A 24,064-nucleotide genomic window follows, 5' to 3' on the forward strand; every position below is an offset into this window, starting at 1 on the left:
TATATATTACAATGCTACAATTATTATTACTACCAAATGCACTTGTAATCTGTTAGAAAAACAGCAAGCAAAATTTTATGGCTAATGATTTTGCACATAGATATATTCTAATGGCCATCAGGCTCAGACTTAGGTTATCTACCTATACAGGGTGTCCCAAAAATGTTGGAGGTCCTTGAAAAGGGTGGTTCAGGGGGTGATTCGAAACAACTTTTTCCTTAGCGAAATTGTTCTCCGAGGCTTCGTTGAGGAGATATTAACGGAAAACACTGACCAATCAGAGCGCGCGTATACTGTTGGAGCGCGGCCGCGATAGCGATGGCTACGCGCTAGGTAGCCGCTCTCGTACGCGAACAAGTGACTCGACGTGCATCGAAGGATATTGACGCGGCCGCTCAGCGCGTAGCCTTCGCTACCGCGTCCGCTCCAACGGTATTCGCGCGCTCTGATTGGTCGGGTTTTTTTTATTAATATCTACTTAACGAAGCTCCATCCGACATTTTTGCAAAGGAAAAAGTTGTTTCAAATCACCTCCCGAACCACCCCTTTCAAGGACCTCCAACATTTTTGGGACACCCTGTATATACATTTATACATATACCTATAGATTCATGGAGATTAAGCCATAGAAGATTAGTATTTTAATATAACAAAATGACAAATAATTATTTCTATTTAAACTAGAACTACAAATGATTAAATATAAAGCCACGGTATTCATTTCTACCATCTAATGCAAATAAGACATGAAGTAATAAACATCTCCATAAAAAAACTTCAAAAAAGTAAAAAAATTACGCCAAGTACATGAAAAAGTGGAGGACTCAAGGAGTTATCATAGAAAAATAAAAGATCCCCATAAAAAGCTACAAGAAAGTAAAAAAATGTCTACCATCTAATACAAATAAGACATGAAGTAATACACATTTCTTAAACATGGAAAGGATCTTCCTGCTCTTCCCCTTTAAATCCTGTTTCCTCTCTCCGACTCTTTTGATAATTATTAAGTGTCCAATTATTACGTATTTTTTGACAGGAGTAGTGTTTTCTTCCCCATTGTCCCTTCCTTCCTCTTCTTCGCCCTTTCATTCTTGTATCATTCACTCTATTTTCTTACTCTTCCCAGCTTAAGAAAGGGGTATACAACAGAATGAAAGGAGGAACGGTCGGGGATGAGGTTGAAAACGAGCAAGCGTTGTAACAGAAGGAGAAAAAGAGGGGATGGTGTCGGCGGCCATTTTAGGCCACGTGACACGGGCGTGGCGTGACGTCATCGACGATCAATACACCGCTGAACTTAAATAAGAGAGAAAGAAAAATGAGAAAAAGAAGAGGGCGTTCAAATCCTCAGAAACGCACACGCTTTGTTTCTTTAATTTAGGACCGAAACGTTCCACAAAAAATTAATTTAACACTTCAAAGAACGACTATTTAGAAAGAATGTGCATCTTAGAAACGGGTTTCCTAGAATAATATATGGTTCTATATTAATGCGGGTTGACATTAACATGTGCATATCGTTACTAAGCGTATTCAAAGTTTCATCTAATTCCTCAAACTGAGTATTGTAAGTGGACAACCAACAACAAATTTAATAGGCAGACACTGAAATTAATACGAATAAGCTTGTAGTAGATAAAGTATTAACACTTTAATCAAGTTTAATGGCATTGTACACTTACAATTAGTATAATGTATTTAAGCCTTACATTTCAAGGTACCCCAAATCTGATTGTTAAATTAGTAATTACACAACACGTAATCCATACGTTTGATCAAAACATGGTGTTCATAACATCGATATTAAATTAAAAGATAATCATTTTATTTGACTTTCTTTTCATTTTATTTAATTCTTTGCATTAACGTATATTTGGCTTCGAACGTAATTCTAATATTTATTGTATTCTCATATGTACTTTTCGTTTGTGATATACCAAGTACGAAACACGTCTTAAAAGTGTTTTTTTTTTTTGCCTAGAGATGACCCAGAGAACCAGGTGTCTCTTATCAAGTATTCAAAGAAATCGATCCGGTATCTCGTTTTCCAAGACCCTAATACTTTCTTGCTACACGAAAATTAAATTCTTTTGAAGTATTGAGTTTTTAATTTTTAAATTTCTGATAATCCAGCTGTGTTGTAGACCGGTCACCGTGGAATATTCTTGTCAAAAACAATATCGTCGCAAATTTGTTAATTTAATATATCTTTAAATACAACAAATTGTAACATATCTACTAAGAAATGCAAAAAAAATTCATAAGCTAACTTTGAAAATATTTTAGGTAAATTTTGAAGTATCTTTGGCAAATTTTTTTAATTCTCTTCACACAGAAATTTGTGAAATATCGTGTTTCTGCGAAACTACATTTCTCCAATACCTGGAAATGATAACTCAAAAATTAATCGACCGATCGTTTTCAAGCTTTACATTAGTCTAGTTTATTTAAACATCCTGAAAATGAACTAAAAATTGGAATGAAATCATTGTTCAAAATACGTTCTTTATTGCAAAAAGGTGAAAGAAAGAAATTTCACTACTGAATTCCTGATGTTATACCGATGAAAATGGTACCAAACACGATATGATATCGATTAATTTTAATTATTCGTGTAATGTACATTCTACAGACCACGCTGTTACACAGCAGAAAAATCTTTTTCCAATTCTACGCTTGTCTTGTTAATAATTAAAATTTATTTCTTTAACTTTTATAAAACGCAACAAAAAGCGAACATATCATGACAAACATTTTACACTTCAACGCTCGGACCCTTTGAGGTCCGTCGTATGTTAAAGTCGGCACACGTGCGCTTTGGATGGTTCAACCATTGGTTTCTGGCTTTCAGTAATCAGCCGATTTCACTTCATATGCATCGTATTATTACGGAAGTAACGCGGATGGATTCCTTACGTTTTCCCGATGAAAACGCTACTAAACGCTATGTAAATCGGACTATTTTTAACGAAGATAGACAAAAAGCTTGCAAATCATTTTTTCCGTATAATTTCCTTCGAAATAATCCGAATTGTATCGTGTCTGGTACCATTTTCATCGGGATGACATAAGGAATCGATTGGTAATACATCCGTTAAGATCCGATAAGAAATACGGAAAATGATGGTCGAGCTTCTTTGGGTCTAGTTTGCTACGTCCTTTTTATGATTACCATTGTTGCCCGGCGGCGGACTAACATGTGTACTCGGAAAAGCTTGAAACCATTCGAGTTGCCCGGTTCTTTCGGGCCGCTTGGTTTTTTCGGACCGCTCGATTCTATTCGGGTAGCTTGAAAAATTCAAGTTACTTGGTTTCTTTCGGGTAGCTCGAATCTTTCAAGCCACTCGGTTTTTTCAAGTACTCGACTTGGCTCGGAAATCGGATCCCGGTTTGACTCGGCTTGAAAGCCGCTTGAATATTCGGTCTTTCCGACAGCTCTAGTGGCTACGGTCTCGGTGAAAACAAGTATCGGAGGTCTCGCTTCGAACCACTCCATTTTTTTTGAGCGTTCGATCCAGATTCGCGTGGAATAGTCTCCGTGCTCTCGAGCCTAGACCATGGGCCGAGACCCAAACGTTCGTAAAAATCGACTCTTTCAAGTGGTTCCAACCGTTCGTCGTCGCATTTGCCGACCTTTTGCTCGCTAGTAGGAACGCGTTTTCGAACAAAATCCAGCGAGCACGAACAATTTATTGCTCGAGCACGAGCATCGCATATATGGGACCTCACCTTTACGTACGCGCACTCCTCGCGAGCGATACCGAAGTGGTACTCGTACTATCGATCTCAATGATCTTGATTTAAAAAAAAAAAAAAAAATGGATACCCTGATAGAAACTTAACTATTCGTTTTATTGAAAATAGAAATGTCTGCTATTGCATGCTACGTTTATGACGGTAGATTTGTATCTGCTCTTGCCTTGAAAAAAACCACCCTCGAGGACTCGAAGGTGGTGGAAGAAATGGTCGGGTGGAAATGGAAATTTGTTCGTGATTGGTCGAAATATTCGGTTACAGGAGGAGAATTCGGCTGAGGAGGAAAACGGTAACTCTATTGTTTGTAAAAGGCTAGCGGAAAACGGTAAAAATGACCGCGCGACATCTGCTCGCCAAATGTAGTAAAAGCTAAGCGCTTACATTTTGGGAACGCGGATTTATTGATGGGGTCGACCAAAATTACCCTTAACTGTCGACGGCGAAGAATATAATTTTACGCTTAAATAAAACTTACAACCTAACATGTAGAATAAAGAACATTCGAGATGAATAGCGAATCGAGCGTTTAGTTCGCTACAGAACGCTTAATATTTGGCCTCGTAATGTGGTTTCATCCCTTAAAACTGTATAGAATCCCCCGAGTTACCTGCTGAACTTCAGCAACACGTTTGCTAAGCCGGTCTGGACGTAAAAGGTTGAATACACTATGGATCTATTTCCGTCTGTTATTGAGATAAGCGTTGTTTAGTCTTAATGTCAAGCGTTGGTCGAACAAGGATGGGAGATGGAACGAAGGATAGAGCAACTGTCGAACCGCGCTAAATTTGCTAAGTTCAAACTCCAATTAAGGACTTCATATTCAAAGAGATTATACAATACAGTTAGTCACGCAAGTATTCTTACTCTCTTTATCTATTAAAAAATTATATGTTTGACGTTTTTAAATAAATGTTTCATTATAAATGTGTACATGAATAAATTTTACACAAAAATTTCTATGAAACCGTTAAACCTATCATTTAATTTAAACAATTTTTTTTAGTAGACATAAAGGGTACGAATATTTATGACTGTAGAGATAGTAGGTAAACCAACGAAAAATTTCTCTAACAATGCATGCACAGTCGCATTAAGAATCTATATAATTTCTTTGTTTATGTTGCAATAAATGATCATGTATTACAGATGGACGCACCTTGTACGGATAAAAATATATAAAGTTCCATTTAAAAAAATTGATTTGATTTTCAAATCTCCCCCACTACTTCGCTCAACAAAATTATTTACACCATATAATTCGTTCATTCGAACCAAATAACTGTTTTAAAAATTTTTGTTTGATAGCTCCATCCCCCGAGCAATATTTAACTATGTATATATATATATATATATATATATATATATATATATATATATTATATTTTAACTAATGTATAATGTGTATAAACCATGTATGTACGAACATACACAGTCGATGAAAAATTTATTTGAAATTATTTGCAATTACTTAGAGGCGTGCATCGTCTCATAAGTCCTAGAATTATCGCGGAACAGAATTGGTCTTTCACGTTTGTTTAGAACTAACCGACGTATGTTACAGTGTTTGATGTGGAATGCCAAGTCATCGCGATATCTTCCCGTCATTATATTTCGTCCAATTTTTAAGAAAGAATAACAGACTATTCTCTCGTTCGATCACCACGATGATTGTTTTCCTTGGACGAAAATCAAGTTTTGCTAACTTCGAAGGAGGACCTTTCTTAATAGACCACATGGCAGCATATTTACGACTGTTATTAAGAATCCACTTTTAATCACGTGTTACGGTACAATTTCAAACAAACGGTTAGTTTCGTCATGCGAAGGCGAATAAGGAAATACAGATACACAACTAAACAATTTTAATAATCTATTTCTTTTTCATTTTACTTTTTTACTTTGATGACAATGCCAAGTTGTCGTACCAACCGCAAAAAATTGAGAGCAAATTTCGTGTTCGAATGAACAAAATTGTTAAAAATGAATGTCGCACATTTTTTTAATTACTTTAACATGCGTAAAAACATTCACGTTCCATAATTATTTGATATGTAAGATAAACATTCTTGGAACAAGTCTTGCTTTCTTTCGCACGTACGATAGTAAACCACATACTGTGTCAGTAAATATAAAAAATATAGCTCAGAAGAATTCTATCAATTAGAACCATTGGATCATTTTTTAAACAGTTTTAAATGCGCGAATCTGTTGTACGTGCACATATAAGGGTGATCTGCCGTTCCAAGTCCATTTCTTGGCTGGAAAATACCAGAATGAAGATTTTAATTTTTCTACTCACTATTTCGCAGAGTCGTTGAGTTGATACTCGTTGCTCCTGCCGAAGCATTCCTGAACCCCGTTGTCCGCCCAGAGCCTCTTCATCGCCGCGAGAAGCTCCTCGCTGAACGGCTCCGTGTCCTCCATTCTTTGGATGACGTCAAACACCATTTTCGCGTCCGTCTAGAGAACAACAATTTTCCCAACTGATTATTGGCCTGTCTGAAAAGTCCCTGAAGATTTTCAATGGACGACATTGGAAGTTTCGTGCGGATACGAAAGTCATCGAGGACAAGCGTACACTTGTGGATCGTTTGAGGCTGTGGACGTCTGTTTCGCGAGGAGTGCTAGCACTGTTGGGAATCATTCTCGCTTTTCTTCGTAACGCGTATGTCTAATTGCGACCAAGAAGCGGTATCTATCAACTCACGGTCAATTTCAATTATTTACTTATACGACTTGAACGGAATATCGACAGAATTATAATTTTTGAATTTTATACAGATTGGTACAGGTCCAATTTTAAATGTTTTACACGATTTTTGTTTTTGAAGAATTTGAAGTAATAGGCCAGTCATATTAGACGATTTTTTTTGCCAAACATTGCATAAAACACTGTAAACTTGCTTTTTTCATATGTTGTTAGGACCCACTTAGATAGTATAAATCTAGATTTGCAACCCTCAGAAACGTGAGCCGCGAAATTTTCGCATTTTTTTCAATTTTTCGTAAAAAAGTCACCAAAGGAGTATCCTGACGAAAAAAGTCATTGTTACCTTTTTTTAAGTAGATAAAATTTCCTACAATTTGAGATGTAGTTGGAGCTCTGTAGCTCTTTTAGGGGTTCACCTTTCGTTTCTACACACGCTTGGCATTTTCTTTTTACAGAGTTCCGATGGCAAGGTGTAAGTGAGCCTGTTTCTGCTAGCAAACTAAAATGTTTATATCTCAGAAATGGTTGACCTTTTGACCTATGTTTATTACAGCTTTTTTACTCAGTACCGTGTGTCCTATATACCATATAAATATTGAATTGTTTTTTCTTAACACCCTATATATCACGTATGTAGCACTACACATCACCTTTCTGTTCCCGTGATTAACTCTAACAATTGTAATTTCTCTATCAAACTAATAATGTGTTTTATATTTGTAGCAATTCTGTTCTCATGATCTAACTCTTGCTATTACTTTAACAATTGCTATTTCTCCATCAAACTATTATAATGTGTTTTATATTTGTAGCACTATACAATACGTTTATTATGTATCGTTTCATAACTGGTAAACATGAAAAATTATATCATGTTTCATGTTTAACATAATTATAATAATATGCTGTTTCATGTTTGACACAAATAAAAAGATACAATGTTGCAAAATGGTGACAATTATATTAATGGTTTACTTGATATTTTTGTTTGTACTAAATACATGTACAACGGTACTTTCACTGATACTCTCTACTCTTGTATTATTTTTCAAACGTTCAAGAAAATATCTGAATTTATCATTTGATACATATCAAATAGTATATACATATACTTTTTATCTACTTCTGTGTTATGGTTAAATTCGAGTATATATTATTGAGCCTACTGAAGAGGACATCCAAATTAAAGATAGAAATGTATATCAATTAAATAATACTTGGAACAGAGAATCTATTATTTTCTTTGTACGAATGAATAATCCCACAAGAGTTTAAGTAAAATTGTTCTCTAATTTACAATTATTTGGAACCAACAATACCCGATTTTTCGCCATGCGCAGATATTTCGACTATATCTATCTTAGAGACTTCCGAGAATATGTAAAATATCATTGATTATAAAAAAAAAAAGAAGTTAATAAATGATAAGAAACTACGATTTCACACAAACGTTTTTTGGAAAATTGATCGGTGTACGAATACATTCTACACCCACTGTATGTATGCGCGATTTGGCAGTTGAACACTGTTTATGTGTCCCTGAGGCAAGATAGTGCGATCACCAGTAGACGACGGTTTTTGTTGCCGCGGGCGTGAACGAAGGCATCAAGTGTATCTCGCTGAATACAAGTGGCTAACCTCAAGGGGCGGAGTCAATCACTCTTCACGCGCGCCGATAATACTCGACAGAATCTTCAAGATCGATTTAATGGGAAACGAAGCTTCGTACGAAAAAATATCACTCTACATTTTCCACTAATTTTTTTTCATGTACATTCATGTATATCTGGTTGATCCATAAATAATTTTCGTTTGTTCGCTTACAATTTATTTTCAAACATATTATTACTAGACTGTCGATTTTGTGCATTTATGATATAAACTAACATAATAAACAGATGTTAAGCATAACCAAAAGGTACGTGGACTTGTGCAAAATGAAATAACAATATTATTACAATAATTGTAGAATATATTCGACATCGATTATGTATTTTATGTATGTTTTCTATATTATTGTACATCACATTTACGTAAAATCCGCAGTATAATTATTACGTAATAAATCTTAATCGTTTATATAATCACCATTGTTGATTATCAATTATTCCTATGTAACAAGCAAATTAAAAAGTGCTACATGCAGAAGGTTCCCCGAAAGCATGATTATTTTTTACCTGCAACGGTGATTGTTTATTTATGAATTTATTATTTATGGATCATCCCTATATTTAAGATTCAATCCTCTTTTTTTATATGTATGAAAATATAAAGGAGGATGTTAAAAAACATCCATAGCCTGCTAATCAAAATACCAAAGACAATAGTCTACGAAAGATAATTTCACTCCGATCTTTAAGTGCAATAAAGGCTTTCGATAAAGACAATAAATAAAATATATAAATAACGTTGTGGATAATAATAGGGTGAATTGGTTAACAGAAATATCTGTAAAAAAAAAAACCCATAAAAACGTCTGCGAACCGTGATAAGGATTGATAGCTAAGGGGATAGCTATAGAATACACAAGTAGTCAGTGACTGAAGCGAGTCAAAAATTATCGATGGCTGAGTACTTGAACGATCGATGCGCATCTCGAGGCGGTTCTGAAGCACACTCTTCGGGCATATTTACCGATCGTGGAGCATCGCGGCTGCGTCGTTTATCTTAAAGCCAATAACGAGCCCCCGCCTCGAAAACGAGCACGAGGGTCTACTTCGAGCACCGATTGATCCGACTTTTCAAACCGGTGCTTCTGACAATGAGTTCCGATTCCTTGACATGCTAATTTTTATCTATTTCTCCCCGTTAAAAATATCCGTTTGCGATACTGCCTTATTTTGTCAGTTCCGTAAATTGGCGAATACTTTTTACAATTTCCATTTCGTACTTTTCATTGTTATATTTCCAAGTAGGAAACTAAATCAATATTGAATTATGTACATTATATACTAGTAAATTTATGTTTGTTCTGAATCAGATAGGAGTAACGACGTTTATATATTTTCTACAGTAAGAACAAACTACTACTTACTGTGTGTATTATACATATACTAGCAAATGGCTACTATTTGTGTACACTGTATATTAGAGCGACACTACCACTGTTAATGAGCATTCCATATTAGGAAAGACTATGTCATACGAAAATTGGTTTCTTTTAAATTTCTATTCAACTCTTTCCTGTGCGAATTCTTTATACCTTATAATAATAATAATAACGTTTATGTACATTCTAGGTACAAGAATAAGATTATTACAATTTATGTAGATTGCGTACTAGCAAATGGCTATCGTTTATGTACATTCTATACTATGGATGGCTTGCCACTGCTTGTGTATTCTATAGTAGCAAAAGTCAGATTTACCTCCCGTTCATTGGTCGTGAAACTGATGCCCAAAGTTGGCATCGCTTTGAGAATAGCGACTAGAGATTGTATCGTGTTGCTGTACACTACAGGTCTGTACTGCTTGAAATCCTCAGGCGTAAATCCGCTTTCATGGATAATTCTGTAAAAATAAATAACGGATGGTCAGTTCCAGTATATTAAAATTGTTTATTGAAATTGTATTTTATAAACGTTGCAATTTAATTTCTATTAAATTCGCTAAAAAAAGAGAAACAACTAAATTTCAATATTCAATTGTAACAAATATTCATTGAAAACAATAATATGGTATTTAAGTATGTATTTCGGCGCTTAACTAAAAGGAGATAATTTTTCTATGAAACTTTATCTTCTTTCCTTAACACTTGCCCAAAAAAGTTGATAAATTCCGTAACATTAGGGAAGATGTTTTCAACGCGAATTGAAGTAAAGTTATGAATTAATTGAAAGCAAAGTAATAATAATTAGAATTCCAAGCAAGATATTGTAATGTTTCGTTCGTGCAAATATCGAATCAGCATGCCAGAAATCATGTCCTCGACTGAATACATATGGTTTTGTTCACGGGACGCCATGAATGGGTTCATTGACGAAAAAACATGATTTAAAACACGTTTTACCGGCAACTGTTCTTTCAGGATGGAAATTATTGATTTTACGAAGTGAATGACCGATTCGCTATACCCCTAATGAAGTTAACAGACAATTTTATTTCCAGCAGGAAAACTGAAAAATACTTTCCAGAAGATACTAATTTTCTTATCATTGTATATTAAACATTTATTCAGCATACATATAATTTATTATAAATTATTCTTTAATCTTTATACGAAAATTGGTTTCATTTAACTTTCTGTTCAACCCTTTCCTGTGCGAATTCTTTGTATCTTATAATAATAATAATAACACATAGATATCACGATACACTGTGATTTTAATTGAATCAAATCAAATAAATTGAAACTGAAACATTTTACAATTCTGACGTCGTAGATTGTCAAAAATAAATATTTTGTATAGAAACTAATCGATAAATGATATCCCAAAAAGGACACGTCTGGCTATACTGACTGATATTAATACTTAAAAAAAATTTTCTTTTGTTTAATAATAGAAAAGTATTTCGCTACTCACTTCATTTGTTTTACGATGGTACTTTTTCCAGACTCCCCAGCACCTGAAACACAAAAAAGAATTTTTATTTATAACGAGCAACGTGAAACAAAATATTTCGGTAAAGACGATCAATTAAAATAATTACTTCAGAGAAGATAAAATCAACAAAAAATAATTATTATTACATTATCTGAGAATTTCAAAGCAAATATCGTATTTATCAGAATAGTGGCAACGAACATATAATTAATAATGATTACAATTATCAGCAGATATTATTGTAATACAATGCTGAAAAACAAATATCTATGATCACTAGACTGCGGATCTTTATGCAAAATAAAATCTTCGCGAACGTGCCTACAAAAAATGAAACCTAAATAAGAATTTATTTTATTCTGCAAATGTTGTAACGTGAACTTTACTTTCAATCTTTTTTTTATATTCATGCATATTCTTTGCATTTTGTAGCTTCTTGCACATTCAAATTTCCTATAAATGCATAAAGATCCGCAGTCTAATGATCACTGTTCTCTGCCCCTGATCATTGAAAACCCTTTAAAATACTAACGAATAAATTCTACCTAAATGTGCAGATATCAGATAATCATTTTTTTACCACTCTATCCTAATATTTTTACGCGAAGAATGACGAAAGGAATCAACCTATGCAAAACAAAAATGAATGCATTTCCGTATAAAAAAAATAATGGATCAATCGATTGCACCAGCACCATTGCGTTTGTATAAGAAACACGGTCGTACAAGTGTAGTACATGTAGAGCCATTCATCTTTTTCCTTTGATATTTTTTCTCTAAATGTACGGATAACGAAGTTACGGCTTGTTACACTTACACGAGCCACCCTGTTTAACAGTACGTATTATAGATACGTATTGACCGAAGGTAGTGTTGGTTGAGGTTTAGTGTCGTGTTTGAACATCGTGGTTGTAAGCGCGAGCAATTCGAAGCGCGCGGTTCGGGATGAAAGAGCTTTTTAAAAGAGGGGGAGACCCGCCATCCATAAGCAGGAAAGCAAGTTCCGCTGGCACACTGTGCCACCACGTCATTTCCGGTCCTGTACTTCCGCCCTAAGCACCGCTTTTTTTTTCTTTCCCTGATTCGCATGTACGTTTTCTTTGGATTTCGTGATCGTTTTGTTCACGAATTACCTAATGGCAGAATATCGTAACAAGAGTTTCCTCAAGAACCTACTTTGCACAATGATTTCATTCCAATGTTTAGTTCCTGTCCGAGGTATTTAAGTAAAGTAGATGCATGTAATGTTTTGGGAACCATCGGTCGATTAGTTTTTGAGTTATCATTCCCACGTATCGGAGAAATGTAGTTTCGAAAAAAAACACAATATTTCAAAAAATTTCTGTGTGAAATGAATCGAACAAATTTCTGAAGGTACTTAACGTATAAATTTTCTTTGGAGAAACGAAAAATTTTCCGGGTAAAAAAGTTTCTTAGACATCACAGCAGCCAATTTAAAATAAAATTAATAAGAAAAGAAATAAGAAGTTACGATTAAAAGTAATAAACTTCAATTTACACAAAATCTACTCTAAAAATATGTAGGAATCTTGGTTAATTATTTCTTTCCTAAACATTCATTAATAAAATAAATATATGAAGTTTTATTTTGAATTGGCTTTTGTACGAATACTTATTACACTGACTGCATGAGAATACAATAAATATTAGAATTACGTTCGATGCCAAAGGCACGTTAATGCAAAGAATTCAATAAAATGGAAAACGTCAAATGATAAAAATGATCTTTTAATTTAATATCGATGTTATAAAGATCGTGCTTAGATCGAACATATGGATGACGAGTATCTCCTAGTTACAAATCTAATTCAACAATCAGATTTTGAGTATCTTGAAATTTAGGGCTTTAAATACATTACGCTACGTGTACAATTCCATTGAACTTGATTAAAGTGTTAATTTTTTATCTACTGGAAACATATTCGTATTAATTTTAGTATCTACCTGTCAGACCTTACTGAATTGTTGCAGGTGGTCCACTTACAATACTATACCTAGTAATATCCACAAGTTAATGTTACTCTAGATTAATATAATTTAATATATAATATTATTGAAAATTCTTTTGGACGCGTGATCTTTTTCTAAATAAAGCACTACTAATCACTGAACTTGATTAAAGTGTTAACACTTCATCTAGTGAGAGTTTATTCATAACTATTGTAATGTCGGTATCTACCTATCATAATCTAAAAAACACTTAATATTTGAACGTTAGAAGGTAAACACTGGAACTAAAAAAACCTATAAATAGGTACACTGGTGATGCTCTGAAATAAGTAAATACTTTATCTACTGGAATCATATTCGTATTGATGTCAGTATCTACCTATCATAATCTAAAAAACACTTAATATTTGGACGTTAGAAAGTAAACACTGAAACTAAAAAGCCTACAAATAGATACACTGTTCTGAAATAAGTAAATGTTACTTTCCTTTTCGATTGACTATCCATCAAATAATTAGCATGCCGAACAAATAACATCGAATACAAAGGATTAATTTAAGTAATTTGTTAGTTGCGTTGTGACCTAACTATGTCACTGCTCGTGACACGAGGCATAAAGTATCATCATGCCCACGAGGGGATTGTCTTTGGCGACGTCCGTAAATTCCGTGGTACTTTTAAAATTGCAGACCAAAGGACCATTTCGTCTCGTTACATAGTCTCAGACTAGAATCCTTACGATTAATGAGACGAAACGATCCTCATCGTCCGCAATTTCACAAGAGTGAGGCAGTTTCACTTATCAGACGACGCCCGTGGCCATCTTCTTGGAACGGTGGTACATGTATTATGTACCGACTTGATTTAACTTTTGATTGGTTACGTAGAGTGAGACGGAAACGATTTTCGGTATGAAAATTTTGTTTGCATATTGATCACGTGTTCAAAATTGTTTCCCTCGAAAGCTACTCGACTGTGTCCTCAAAAAGTTTACTAGACGTTTATTATTTATTTATTTATTTATTTATTTTTTTTTTCTAATGAAAACTCACTCTGGGTTACACTGCCGATGTTTATGCGTTTATGAGAAATGTAAATACACAAAAACATAGAAGGATCTGTACGAATGCGTATATATGTTAAATATAAAAAATATACTACCCGTCGCAACATTTAGAAGGCAAAATATATCTTAATTTACTATTCTGTTCGTCATCTGTGTATGTAAAAATATAAATTTGCATAAACATCCGCAGTCTAGTCATCAGGTTAGGACTTAGGTTATCTTCTGAATATTCGAACGTGTATAATATTCTTTATATTTAACACATTTATGGATTTACACACGTCCTTGTATATTGTTGTATATATTTTCATTTGTCACAGATGCATAAATATTTTTATATAAACAGACGAGGAACAACACGTCGCTCTAGATTTAGAAGGCAAAATATATTTTAATTTACTATTCTGTTCGTCATCTGTGTATGTAAAAATATGAATTTGCATAAACATCCGGAGTCTAGTCATCAGATTAGGACTTAGGTTATATAATATATGTATAGATTCATTGTGATAGAGACCAGACCGCGGATCTAGAAGATTCGTAATTAAACATGAAATAACAAAATGACAATGAAATATTTCTACTTAAATTAAAGTTATAAACGAATGAATATAAATTACTTTCCATTTTTATTTTTATATAAATTCATATTAATTAATTATTATATAATATAATACAATATAACGTATGATGTTACATCATAATATGTAGGCTATATTATTAATAATTTGTCCAACAAAATTATAAATGATACACATTAAAATTATTTAAAAGAAAATATACGTATTTAAATTTATATAAATGCGTATATAAGTTTATATAAATTATTTTAATATAAATTAATTTCTACACCAAATATATTTATATCTTGTTTATATTTTGTTTCTTGATCATTGTTATTCGTCCGATGCACGTATTTTGACGGTCACCGGAAAATATTTCTCGCGCATTCGAATTAGCGAATGATATAGGAGTCAAAGAGAAAACGATCGTGTGGCGTTTCCTGCGGCATAAATGGGATGAAAATACTCGAAGACGCAAGCAAAAGGAATGACGTCATTGGTAACACCAATAAACAGGACCCAGATTTCCCTCGAATAATCTCGTGTTTGAATGCCGACCAGAAAACCAGAGATTCTTTATCTCTGCTTTAATCAGACGTAAGGATTTCGAAAATGAATTGTTTCAAACGAATGTTCGCTTACGATTTTCAACCCGTTGGCCTTCCACTGTTACTGTCGGCACCGACATTAGACACAAAGTATTTCTCAAAATATTCTGTATACACTTGCTTTTCAAATTAACAATAATTAACAATTTCGTGATCACAGACAATAGATTCTATTGATTAAAACGCCAATTTTTGAATTATTTAAAATTTATCGTTTTCTTTTAAACAACTGGAGCGTGCATCATTTATTATTTTTAATTATTAGTGTATTATATTAACCGCGTTCTTCCATGTTACGTAATTTTTAAATTATATGGAATGAATCGATGATAATAAATGTTTTATATTGTTTTTGCTTTCGTGCAGTTTTCGAATAATTTGGTGTATAATATATAATTTTGTGTTAACAGATTACAGTTTCATATAATTTAAGTGTGTATAATTTATAATTTCATTGGAGAAAGTAGCAAATAATGGGCAGAATTTTTTCAGGTATATTAAATTTTTCATTCGTTTGTAAATAACGTAATTGACGCACATACGTCGGTTTGCACACGCACGCCTGTAATAATAATTCCGCTCTAATTAAAACGCAGTTCATTAATAATTGAAGTCATAATCGCTGTGTTCTACAAAACGAGTCACTATAAACAAACAGTAACCCGAGCAGAAACTGAATATGGAAACGGTGAGCCAATTAATCAACTACTTCAACTATACTGTTTCATGCGGGTGTATTCTTGCAATTCGGATCATTTTTTACACTGAGTTAAATACAATTTTTTTTCTAGAATTCCTGCACACTAGAAATTTCTCACATTTCAATTTGTATACAATTTTTAATTCGTAATTTTTCTCAATTTTTCTAAATTCATAATTGTTAATTCTTAATTTTTCTTAATTCCTAATTTTAAAATTTTCCAACATTTCCTGCACACTATACATTTATTTCTATCCCTACAATTTTTTGTGTATTTTTTTTTTAAATTTTCTAATATCATAATTGTTAACTTTTAAGCTTTTCTAAATTCCTAACACACATTATTTTTAAATTTTTCCAAATTCCAAAATCCTAAATTTTTCAACTTCCTAATCCCCAACTTTTATATTTCTAAATCTAAAATATAGTATTATCAAGCTTACAAACTTTACATTTCGCGAGATATGTTTAATATCTTTTAATAATAAGGATAAAAGGAACACTTAATTAATGAATTACTTCTTTTATAGTTAACCTATTTTTATAAAGGCAGAGTAGAAATACTAGAAAGCAATAATATAAGAATTTGCAACAAAAAATGTTTAAATTAAGTTGAATGATTTAAATGAAACAGTTATTAATCACTTAACAGCTGGGATAATTATTTTTTTCCAAATAAAAATACATTATACATTTCTTATGGAAAAATGTAATGGTAAAGTGTGAAATGTAACTGTAATTTAATTTTATTGCAACAGCAATGCTAGTCTTGTAACTACTCTTTTATTTCAATGGTTAGTCCATCATTGCGTAATAAACACTTGCCTTCTTAATGGTTTCATATTAGTTGCTTATATGATGATCAATTTGTCCGATTAAGAGTCGACGTGCTACTTACATAACAGTTATTTTTTTCACGTTCACGTACACTTTTATTCTACAATTTCTAAATTCACATACCTTCTTAATAACTAATTAAGTATACTACAGAATACAGCACAATCACTTCTGAATTTTATCCAACGATTTCTTATCTTTCTAATATTATTTCTCCATAACTAACTATTATTTCATTTTATTCTACTCTTCAACGAATATGAATATACTTTATACTAATTTTTTGAACGCTAAATAGTTTTGCGAATGGCTGACTTGTTAAAATAAGGGAATGTTTTGAAATTGTTTAATAAATGGAATTATAAATTTTCTTATTTCGTTAAAATGATGAAATAATAATGATTAGTAAAAAAAAAAGAAATTATTATAATAAATATGCTTCTAACATTACCTACACGTATTTATATTATTTATAGTTTCGTATATAACGTTGATTTTTAATGATTTATATTCCTCTTTTATAGAAATTTTATCTAGCATATTCATTGGTTAAAAATAAAATGGAAACGTTACATGCATCGCTCTGAAACATATTGACTATCTATTTGAAAATGATAAATAAACTTTCAGATTGACGAATAAATATTGATTCGCTATGTAAACGGTAACACTGCTGTTCCAAAGCTTATTTGAAATACCTATTACCTCGAAGCGTACTTGGAATATTTATTATTTCAAACCATACTTAAAATACATATTATTTTAAACACGTAAATTACATACACTTTTTCTCTTATTTAAACGTGAATTTTTTTTATCGGTGGTTATTTGAAGATTAACACATTATACGATATACAATTTTTTTTTTACATCGTTGCGTTAATGAAAGTGTATGTCGTTGAAAAAAATGTCGATGACCTTGAAATCGAAAATGTATGACTTTGAGATCTTTATTTGGATTATTATAATTTTTACCGACTTCAAACAAATAATATTTTTCTATGAAATTTTTTTTTATCACTGAAAAGAAGTGAAATGTTTAAGATGGTAGAGTTCAAATTACCCTTGTATAAATTAAACTTCAATCTAGTTTTTCAATTTCTGTGGTCCTGTACTCATTTAATAAGTGTTAGAAAGAATATGTTACTCAAAAGGGGCTGGTCCAAGTTTATATTTGTGTATAACATAATTAAATAATTGTATTGCAGTCATATTGTTAGACTTAGGATGTTCATGCAAATTCGTATTTTTATATATGACAATATATTCTAAATATTCTAACGTGTATTATATTCATTATATTCAACACATTTATGCATTTACACAGATCCTTGAATATTTTTGTACATTTACATTTGTCAAAGATGCATAAATATTTTTATATAAACAGACGAGGAACAACAAAGTAAATTAAAGTATGTTTTGTCTTCTAAATGTTCGAACGTGTATAATATTCTTTGTATTCAACACAATTTATGCATTTACACAGATCCTTGAATATTCATGATCATGCTTGATGAGATACCATACCATACTATTAACACGATTAAGTAGGAAATAAATAGCTAATCTACTATCCCTACTATCAGCAACGTAGATGGCTATTATGAACCGTTGTGATTGTTATGTTTAAGCCTCTCCAGTGCTTTATTACCTCATTCATCATCAGTGAAACATAATTCATTGCTAGCGTTACACCTGTTTACGTATTGTTTAGATTGCTGATACATTTATTGGATTCATCTATGAAATCAATATCCGAATAATTTGAAGTATGGTTTCTATAACGCGACTTTAGTTGCACTTTAACCTCTTTGTACTTTCGTTTTATTTCTTTTTACTGGGTATTTATTATGATTTTTTTCGCTTTCCTTATTTTATTAACAAATTGTGCAATAATGACATCAAATAAAATCTATGAAATCAATATCCGAATAATTTGAAGTATGGTTTCTACAACGTGACTTTAGTTGCACTTTAACCTCTTTGTACTTTCATTTTATTTCTTTTTACTGGGTATTTATTATGATGTTCTTCACTTTCCTTATTTTATTAACAAACTGTGCAATAATGACATCATATAAAAAGTAAACGAATAATAATCTAATTCGACAGGGTCTTTCTCGCTTTGTATCATGTGTATGTAGAAATTAATTTAACATTTTACTCTAAATAATTTTTCTAATTTTCCATCTGAATTTATGTACAAGGTTGTCTCAAGGTCATCGATATTTTGTTAAATGCAATCACGTATTTTCAACAATTACGTTGTGATTTCCTATAACACGGTACGAGTTATTCTATTTCGTATTAATTTTAAGTTTCTTGTATAAAAATTAAGGTGATTTAACGTGGTGAGAATTAAGGGGCGAAAAATAGGTTTAGGCTTCTTACCATCGTTTTATATTCTGTTCTTGTTCGACCAACGTGCGTTAAATTTATCGACTTCAAACACCAATTTAAATTTTGTCTAAACAAATGCTATCATGCTATGGATAAAAATATACAAGTTGCCATTTAAAAAATGAATTTGTTTATTAAATCTCTCCTAGCACTTCGCTTACGAGAAAACTATTTACACCAAATAATTTACCCTTTCGTACCAAATGACTTTCGTAAAAGAACTTTTTTAATCATTTCATTCCCTCGCAAGATATCGAACCATTCCGAGTTAGACGAAACACCCCATCTAAATGTAATTTGAAACCTTCTTCCGTAGTGCGTACGGACGACAATTCTGCGGTGTCCAAGGGGTTAAAATTTCCATTTACTTCAAAGAAACCGATTCGAATCCAAGGGCGGTTAAATTCAACCGTATCGTCATTCGAAAGCGTTTGTTATTGTACACCAGTGACACAATGGAAACTGTCATAAGTACTACTCACCAAGCAGCAACAGTTTGATGTCCTTGGAAGCCTGAATGCCGTCCTCCTTTAAGTTCTTCTCGATTTGCTTGCTACGGGCCAAGGCGGCCCGCTCTTCCGCCGACATGGCACAGCCCATCTTGCCACAGGTTGCCTTCACAAACGCCACCACCAACCACTAAATTCCACCCTTCCTCCGTAACCGTTACTCTAGCCTCGTTCCGACCTCGGCTCGCGACTCGCGTCGCAAGAGTCGCCACGAGATTTTCTTCACCGCCGTCGCCACCCTCCTCCGCCGCCGCCTCCGCTTCGTCTCCTCCGCCGCCACCCTCGGACTCCTCTTCCTCGGCGTCGTCGTCTTCGTCTTCGTTTCTCACCCCGACGAACACCGCCTCGAGCGACTCCTTACCGGCGTTCCCTCACTAGCTGCTCCACCACGCTTGCCACTTTTCGATTTCTACCGACGGAGACACCGCCACCCTGGGACGAGTTGTACCTCTCCCGAGCACTAGCTCTGCAACAAACCATTTCACGTTTCCCTTGAGTGCTTCTTCGTGTCTCTACGTTTATAGCCAGATCAAATTCAATTGGCCACTCGAGACCACCTGGAGGTTATCAGATATACAGGGTGTTCAAACAAAAAAAAAAAAAAAGAAAACCCGGTTAACCTTTGGACCTATGTTTACTAGAGCTTTTTTACTCGGTACAGTGTGCCCTATACACCATATTAAGGGAGTGGACTCCCGTGCCTTGTACGTGCTCGTACGCACTCACACAGCTCCACGTCACTGTATACGTACACGGAACTGCAAGGACTTGCGTATTGTCCTATTTTTATCTCGACAATGCAAATTTCAGACCTCTCGATAGTTTCGATAGTTTCCGCTAGATACAGCGAGTGTAGAAAGTATTCGTACATCGAGCAATTTCCCAAAAAAAACTATGTAAAATTGTAATTTATTAACTTATTTTCTATAAACAATGACATTCTACATATTCTCGGAAATCTTTAGAATAGATAGAGTACAAAGAGAAAATAGTTATTTATGTGAGTTGCGAAATTAACTAGAAGAAAACAATTAATCGATAGAAATATTGAAGCAATAAGTATTCGCACAACTGTTTCATTTTTCAAACTTTATTAAGAAAAAAAGAAATTTAGATTAATTTGTAAGTATGTAATACTTCATTCGTGGGATTTCATTTTGATTTTATAATTATTGAAACTCTTCTAAGCATTAAACTAACTCAATTATTAGTTATTCGAAGTGGGATCTTTTTCCATTCCACTATCAGAGCCATTTTTAAAAGTACTTTACTGGAAATTTGATATTTTCTAATTCGTACGGAGCAATAAATTAACGTGTTTACGTTAAAAACTCCACTGTAAATGATTCGTCATAAGAATCGTACAAATACTTATTGCTTCTATACTTATTGCTTCTATACTTTTACCCACTTTTTGCATGTTTTTGTTAATTTCACAAATTATATTAATTAGAAAATGTCGTTTGGACTGTATCTATCTTAGAGACTTCCGGGAATATGTAAAATATCATTGATTACAAAAAAAGAAGTTAAGAAATTACAATTACACACAAAAGTTTTTTCGAAAATTGATGGATGCACGAATACACTCTACAACCACTGTAAATGTTCAAACTTGTGCGCAAGCTCCTATAGGTAGTCTACTTTTGCTTCTTTTGTGTCATAATTAATAATATTCAGCAGTATTTCGCGATCAAAAGAAGCAATATGGTGGTGCGACAGTGCTGCCGCGTTGTCTGAGCTAACATACGCTGCTGAATATTATTAATTATGACACAAAAAAAAAAAAACAAAAGTAGACTACCTATAGGAGCTTGCGCACAAGTTTGAACATTTATCTTGCTGGAAACGACTATCGAGAGGTTTCAAATTTGCATTGTCGAGACAAAAATAGGACAAGCCCTTGCAGTTCCGTGCACGTATACAGTGATGTCGAGCTGTGTGAGTGCGTACGAGCGCGTACAAGCCACGGGAGTCCACTCCCTTAATATGGTGTATAGAGCACACTGTACTGAGTAAAAAAGCTTCAGTAAACATAGGTCCAAAGGTCGACCGTTTCTGAGATATAAACGTTTTTGTTTGCTGGTATCATGATTCACTTACTACTCGGTTTGCGATATTTATACAAGATTTTCCGCGTGTTCACCGCTCATTTCTGTACACGAAACTGAAAAAATGAAATTGACGAAATTGTCGGCACTTGAATGGGAACATTCAGAACGCAATTTATAAACGCTGACATAAACATCGCATGCGATGGAAGCAAGTAAGTGAATCGTGATACTAGCAAACAAAAATATGTTTATATCTCAGAAACGGTTGACCTTTGGACCTATGTTTACTAAAGCTTTTTTACTCGGTACAGTGTACCCTATACGCCATATAAATATTGAATGCTTTTTTTTTTTTTTTTTTTTCGTTTGAACACCCTGTATATGTATACGACAGGCCACGTCAATTCCTCGAGTCCCATGGAAATGACCGACGCCAACATTGACCGCGATATACATTCTCTGCGCGGACAATTACGCACGTTATAGAGCTACGTGAACCTGGCACGCGACTTTCAAAAAATTAACTTTTATTTCTTCATGGAAAATGATAGTAGTTCGTTTGTAGTTGATTGTAGCCATAATAGTTTCGTCTGTGGTTTCACGATTTTGATAAATAAAAAAGAAATTGAGGAAATGATCAGCACCCGACATTGAGACATCTCGAATCCGTTTTTTCCATGCGATTCAGAATCGGAGGCGAAGATTTTGTGGATACCAGCCTCGGCCCTCATTCTTTATGATTGAAAATCATTTTATTTTTGAAACCAGGGAGATGCCAACGGGGAAATGTAAGCATGGATATAGAGCCGGGGACAAATGGATAGGTATGTGATACTGTAATGGTGGGAGGGGGAGGTACGCGCGAACGGAGAAAAGCTTTTTACTGACAATCAGATTGATTTTCAATCCCTTGATTCTAAACGACGAGCGTGAAATCTGTTCATTTGTTTGCTAAAGATCTTGCACGATACAAGCTCTCGGATCGAGTTGGAACCGTCGAACCATTACTGACACCCATTTTTATTAACCCTTTGCACTCGAGACCATTTTTTTCTGGTATCTGTCAGCAACTCGAAATGCTTTTTTAGCATTATATTGTCACGAATGCTAAGGTTAGATTGACTTCGAAAATGAGATCTCTAATTTGTGATTTGAAAATCAGGTCACCGTTGCCTCAACGACAATCATTTTATTGGCACCTCGAGTTCCAAAGAAATCAAACCTAAAGGAAAGCTAGCGGTGACTGAGAGTCGCCTCTCGAGTGCAAAGGGTTAAAATATAATTTAATACGATCGTTTTACTTGAATAGTTATGTTATCTTGTAAATTATGTTTGTTATTTTCTTATATTAAAATGGGTATCGGTATTAGTTAGTATATTTTTGTTGTGCGTGGGGGGTTCTCTGGGGGCGTAGCTCCCCAAAAATACTTTTTGGGGGAATGCTCAAGAGTGTGACCTTCATAAACTCTATGAACGCCAAAGTTGCATTGAGTAAACGTACACGCAGGTTCTAGTGTAATACTAATGATATATTTTGTTCAATAACTTTTTAATAAAAACTCGAGTGACGCCTAAAACCCGTTGGATGTTACTTAGAAGGGTGACCTTGAGAACACAAGGTCAAGGTCATCGGAGCTGCCTCCCCTAAACGTAACCTTTACCAAAAATACTATTCTGCGTCAATTACGAACTCTCTTTGACACTCCCATTTTATAAATACGTATTATTTTTTGCAAGACTCTGCGTTTCGACATTCAGAGTTCATCGTTCGCCTAACCTCGAAGGAGACAAGCTGTACTTGCGTAACAGTGGCTGTTGTTTCTGGGGTGATTCATGGCTTGCAGAGTAGGTGATACGGTCTTTGAACGGTCAATTGAGTTTAAGTCGACATTAGTATGCAGCATGCAAAAGATAACAGTGGACCACCTATTAAAATTGAAAGCATATCATCGTTCGCTAACATACTTCGGTAGGCTACGTAAAGGATGTCTCGTTTAAATCAAAATGTTTCAATATTTCACGGAGGGATAAAAGATTATCAAAAAAAATGTAAATAATTTGTTGTACGTAAAACAGTGGGCGAGATTTGTAAAAGAAATTAATTTTTTTAAATGGAACCTTTCCATATACCTTCCAATATTTTTGTCCATAATATGAAAGCACTTGTTTAGACACATCCGTTGATCTAAAAACATGGTCATTTATTGGACTAGCCTTAAATTAATGTTTAAAGTCAGTAGATTTAACGTATCACGAAAAATAAACCTTAAGGGGATATTCTGAATTAGGAGGCCTAAAAATAGCGATTTTTCGTGAATTTTTTTAGGATGGAAGAAAATAATT

At 33.7% G+C, this 24,064-nt stretch overlaps 1 protein-coding gene and 2 long non-coding RNA genes across 4 annotated transcripts in view; 2 read left to right on the plus strand and 1 right to left on the minus strand.

Annotated features, from left to right (window-relative positions):
- LOC128888034 (uncharacterized) overlaps window positions 1-24,064 on the plus strand; it is a 59,545-nt gene that overhangs the window by 14,440 nt on the left and 21,041 nt on the right. The gene's annotated exons all lie outside the window — the stretch shown is intronic.
- The window catches only part of LOC128887870 (guanine nucleotide-binding protein G(o) subunit alpha), a 48,996-nt gene that overhangs the window by 13,719 nt on the left and 11,213 nt on the right, over window positions 1-24,064 (minus strand). For both annotated transcript variants that reach the window (XM_054144324.1, XM_054144333.1), the window contains exons 2-5: window positions 19,641-20,133; window positions 10,990-11,032; window positions 9,835-9,976; window positions 6,056-6,216 (exon numbers count right to left, since the gene is read on the minus strand). In XM_054144324.1, the coding sequence (XP_054000299.1) occupies window positions 6,056-6,216; window positions 9,835-9,976; window positions 10,990-11,032; window positions 19,641-19,758 (464 nt within the window). In that variant the 5' untranslated portion in view covers window positions 19,759-20,133. The remainder of the gene's footprint in view (window positions 1-6,055; window positions 6,217-9,834; window positions 9,977-10,989; window positions 11,033-19,640; window positions 20,134-24,064) is intronic.
- LOC128888071 (uncharacterized) lies at window positions 6,208-7,415 on the plus strand. The gene is made up of 2 exons (XR_008460156.1): window positions 6,208-6,447; window positions 6,922-7,415. It is a non-coding gene; the product is annotated as an uncharacterized LOC128888071 (long non-coding RNA).

This window comes from Hylaeus anthracinus, unplaced genomic scaffold (genome assembly GCF_026225885.1).
Source record: "Hylaeus anthracinus isolate JK02 unplaced genomic scaffold, UHH_iyHylAnth1.0_haploid 0, whole genome shotgun sequence".
In the NCBI taxonomy this organism is placed as follows: domain Eukaryota; kingdom Metazoa; phylum Arthropoda; class Insecta; order Hymenoptera; family Colletidae; genus Hylaeus; species Hylaeus anthracinus.